The 4,305-nt window shown below is 60.6% G+C and overlaps 1 protein-coding gene across 2 annotated transcripts in view; it reads left to right on the top strand.

The window, feature by feature from the left end:
• The first annotated feature begins 779 nt into the window (after window positions 1–779).
• LYPLA2 (lysophospholipase 2) overlaps window positions 780–4,305 on the top strand; it is a 5,046-nt gene continuing 1,520 nt past the window's right edge. The window contains exons 1-9 of one of the 2 annotated variants that reach the window (XM_007459174.1): window positions 780–871; window positions 2,339–2,442; window positions 2,709–2,740; window positions 2,868–2,933; window positions 3,406–3,453; window positions 3,545–3,615; window positions 3,758–3,831; window positions 3,909–4,010; window positions 4,110–4,283. In XM_007459174.1, coding sequence (XP_007459236.1) covers window positions 2,365–2,442; window positions 2,709–2,740; window positions 2,868–2,933; window positions 3,406–3,453; window positions 3,545–3,615; window positions 3,758–3,831; window positions 3,909–4,010; window positions 4,110–4,283 — 645 coding nt within the window. In that variant the 5' untranslated portion in view covers window positions 780–871; window positions 2,339–2,364. Of the gene's footprint in view, window positions 872–2,328; window positions 2,443–2,708; window positions 2,741–2,867; window positions 2,934–3,405; window positions 3,454–3,544; window positions 3,616–3,757; window positions 3,832–3,908; window positions 4,011–4,109; window positions 4,284–4,305 lie in introns of those variants that run through there. The other variant, XM_007459173.1, reaches the window with a different exon arrangement.

Raw genomic sequence — 4,305 nt, 5'->3', positions numbered from 1 at the left:
CCAAATGAAACCTTCTTTGTTAACAACTGGAGCTCGCTGATGGTGGTATTTTGTGCACTGTCTGTGTGGTATTGCTTGCTGAGGGCAGAGCTAAGACAACACTTCCGATTCCTGACCAGTTGTCTCGGACACTGCTGATGCCAGTGTTCTTTTCTCCCAGGGTCCTTTTTAGAGTCATTATGTCCTCAACGCTGTGATTTTACACTGTATAGAGCATTTCCACACGGCCTCATTTGAGCCTAACAGCAAAGCTGTGAAGTAAGCTGGGTGGTTATTGTCACCGTTTTACAGCTCAGGGAGCAGGTGCAGGGGCAGCATTACAGTGTAATCCTGAGGTTGCTGTTTACCTCCCTCCCCTGAGCCTCAGTTTCCTCATCTTTAAAATAAGGTTGGAAGACTAGATGGTCTCAAAGTGTCTTTTCAGCTGAGTGTATGACTTTATCCATGACTCTGGAACAGGACGTGAGGGCCCAGTTGTGGAAACCCAAGACCATAAATGGATGGGAAGGTGGGAAACTCTGCTAGTGTGAGGAATGCCTCTCCTTCAGGACAGGTTTCCTCCAGGAGGCGCACGGGTGGTGGTAGCAAGTGGGAGCCACGGAGGCACTGTCTAGATTCGGCCGGAGACTCCGTGGCTTGGTTATGGGGAGTGGCCCCACCGTACCCAACATGGCAGCTCCTATCTGAAGAAACCCCGACGCCCACTTCCGGGTTCCGTACCGCTGGCCAGGCTACTTCCGGCAGCGCGATGGCTGGGTTCCCGGGACTCGAACGGAAGTTCCGGCGGGGGCGGCAGAGGGGGAAGAGTGTGTGTCTGTGCGGGAGAGAGAGGAGAATCGCCCGAGAGGTCTCGAAACCCCCAGGAGTGGAGGTACCGTGGTCCGGGGCCGGCAGGCCCGGGGAGGGCACTGGCGGGGCATCGGCCCACCGCGAGGGTCATGGCGAGTAGGGAGGGGCAACCGCAGTTGTGAGGGATGGGGGTGGGGAGTGAGGTGCGAAGAGGCGCTGGCCGGTCTGTGGGACTTTGGGGGCAGAGACGGGGAGGAAGATGGGGTCCCGGTGTGATGAGAGGGACTTCAGGGTCGGAAGTGGAGGATCCCATTGTGGGGCGGGGGCTCTCCAGGGTCAAAGGTAGAACGCCCCTTTGTGGGCAGAGGCGGGTCCGGGGTCAGAATAGAAATTGTCACTGTGGGGAGGGCGACCCTCGGTCAGAACAGAAGTTCCCATCGTGGGGAGTGGGAGACTATAGGTCAGGGTGGAAGTTTTTACTGTGGCGAGGAAGACCCCAGGTCGGGGGGAAGGCACCGCTCTGAGAGGAGGGGCCCTGGGTGATGTGTGGAAGTAACTCAGTGGGGAAGGAAGGGAACCTCAGCTTAGGACAAAAGGTGCCTTCCTGTATGGGCAGAGGAACCCCAGGGTCAGACGTGAGGGATCCTACTGTGCGGAGGGGCGCTCGGGGGACAGGGGAGGTGGAAGCCAGTTGGTGGGGTGGGAGGGGTGGGCGCTGCTAGGAAGGGTCGGCACTTAGGGGCAGGTAGCAGAAGCTGCCGGGGAGTTTGGAGGATGCTAAGGATGGGAGGAGCCAGCCAGCTTGGCATTCTTTTGTGCGTTTGGGAGTCCCAGAGCAGGTCGAGCTGGGGGGGACCTATTTGGAGTCAGTGGGCAGCAGCAGGTGGCCTCATACAGGGGGGCGGGGGGCACTGTTTAGGAGGTGGGTGGTGGATCGGAGTTTGTGTGCCTTCTGGGGACATGGGCAGCTCCCAGGGGCTCTGAGAAGGGCTGAGCCAGAAGGCTAATGGGGGCTGGATGGGCGGGAAGTTGGAGAAAATGTGTGTGCGGTTGAGGGTAGGGGCTGGAAGCATATTTCCCGGCAGTTTTCCTTCCCTTCATTTTCCAGTAGGGCCGGGAGTTGGGAAGGAGGGGACGCAAGGGCTCTAGAGAAGGGGGATGATTGGAGAGCAGGGAGAGGAGGCAGTTATCTGACAACGAGTGTTAGGTGGGGAGAAGGCAGCAGGGGATGCCCTGGCTCCCCTGCCCCACGGCCCCAAAACACTGCCTCTGCCCACCTCCAGCAACCTCAGGTTGTGTGGGGGGGCCAGAAGCAGGGCCACTAGGGTGGCTGCCCCTGCTTTTCAGCCCTGCAGTGAAGGCAAACTTCCTGCCCACTTGCTTGGGCCCAGAACTTCTTGCCTGGCTTTTCTTTGTGCCCAGGATAGAACCTGGGGTGCGGTGGAGGGCTGATGGCCCCGGTAGGCCCTGGGTTTGAGGCTCTGCTTCTGTGTCAGGATTCTCTCCCCTTCCTGGCCTTGCTCTTGACCACTGTCCCGAATGTGCACAGGCCCCAGCCGTGGAGCCCTGCAGTGTATGTGTGGTAACACCATGTCTGTGCCCCTGCTCACTGATGCTGCCACTGTGTCTGGAGCTGAGCGGGAAACAGCTGCGGTAAGGGTCTTCTGCTACCCACGTAGCCCCCAGGGGGCCAGCTGGGGAACTGGCTGGAGGGGGCGTGGGGAAAATAGAAGTGGCAGTGAGGAGAGGGCGAGCAGCCTGCAGCCGGGAGGCAGGCGCTTAATCGCCTGTCTGGCTGCCACCTCAGTTCCCCTCCAGGTCCTTGGGGGTGAGGGAGGGATGGCCAGAAGTTGGAGGACAGAGTGAGAGTGATAGCAGGACGGTGACTGCCCTCTTCCCCATCTCTGATCCTTTTCCAGGTTATTTTTTTACATGGCCTTGGAGACACAGGGTGAGTGAGCTGGGGAGGGGGTGTTCCTGGGGAAGTGGGGGAGGGCCCAGGGGGCGGAACTGGAGCGACCTGCGCCCTCCCTTCCTCCCTCTACACATCGGTGCCTTTTCTCTCTTCCCTTCTACAGGCACAGCTGGGCTGACGCCCTCTCTACTATCCGGCTCCCTCACGTCAAGTACATCTGTCCCCATGCGTGAGTGTCACCCCAGCAAGGGGAGGGGCTGAGGATGGGGGGTGGTCCTGTGGTCCCAGGCCTGTTCTCCTGCCGGCTGCATCCTGGGGCCTGGGGCCCAGAGCAGTCACAAGTGCCATTTTCAGCCTTCATCATTCCTGTGGAACCCTCAGGAACAGGGTCCAGCCCCAGACCCAAGGCCTCCTAGACCTGAGACTCCTAGAACTAGCACCCCCTGTACCCCTTCCCCAAGTACTCACCGACTGAGCTGGAACCCCGCACACCAAGTGCTGGGCTGTGCTGCTCCATCGCTACTGCCTATGCCCCAACCACAGCCTCCAGCCCCACGTGGCAGGTTGCCTGGCAACACCTTAAACACAGGCCCCAGCTGCTGGGAGGGTTCCCCCGGGGTTGCCCTGCCCCCACCTGGGCTCTCTGCTGTGGCTTCTTCATCCCTCCTGAGCATGACGGCCCTCTTGCTGTCGCTCCCCAGGCCTCGGATCCCTGTGACACTCAACATGAAGATGGTGATGCCCTCCTGGTGAGTTCGGGGAGGGCGAATAGGAGCCTGAGGGGGCTGCCTGGGGCCAGCCCAGACCTCCCAGTAGCTGCCAACGCCTCTGCTCCTCCAGGTTTGACCTGATGGGGCTGAGTCCAGATGCCCCAGAGGACGAGGCTGGCATTAAGAAGGCAGCAGAGAACAGTAAGGCCCCAGCCCCTCCTCAGCATCCTCCCTCTCCCCCTCTGCCCGCCCAGGAAAGTGCCTGGCAATACCTCTGTTTGGCTCCCTTCCTTGGGTCCCTGTGGCAGCTTTCCCTCCACCCAGTCATGCCCCCTCCCCCCAGTCAAGGCCTTGATTGAGCATGAGATGAAGAATGGGATCCCTGCCAATCGGATCGTCCTGGGAGGCTTTTCACAGGTGAGGGGAGAGAGAGGGGGGTGGGTGGTGGGAGCTGAGCTGTGCCCTCATGAGCCCTCATTCTCTCCTTCCTCCAGGGTGGAGCCCTGTCCCTCTACACAGCCCTCACCTGCCCCCACCCTCTGGCTGGCATTGTGGCATTGAGCTGTTGGCTGCCTCTGCACCGGGCCTTCCCCCAGGTGAGTGTCTCCACTACCCCGCTCCTGCCCTGTCTCCTTGAGGCTGGGGGATTGTGCCCAAGCACTGGCTTTGCTCTCTGAGTCCCATCTGGCCCACAGGCAGCCAACGGCAGTGCCAAGGACCTGACCATCCTTCAGTGTCACGGGGAGCTGGACCCCATGGTTCCCGTACGGTTTGGTGCCCTGACAGCCGAGAAGCTCCGGTCCGTTGTCACACCCGCCAGGGTCCAGTTCAAGACTTACCCTGGGGTCATGCACAGCTCCTGTCCTCAGGTCAGTGCCGGGGGGGGGGGGG

This window comes from Lipotes vexillifer, unplaced genomic scaffold (assembly GCF_000442215.2).
Source record: "Lipotes vexillifer unplaced genomic scaffold, Lipotes_vexillifer_v1.1 scaffold496, whole genome shotgun sequence".
Taxonomy (NCBI): domain Eukaryota; kingdom Metazoa; phylum Chordata; class Mammalia; order Artiodactyla; family Lipotidae; genus Lipotes; species Lipotes vexillifer.
The sequence above is the reverse complement of the archived record's forward strand: the minus strand, read 5'-3'. Positions and strand labels throughout refer to the sequence as shown.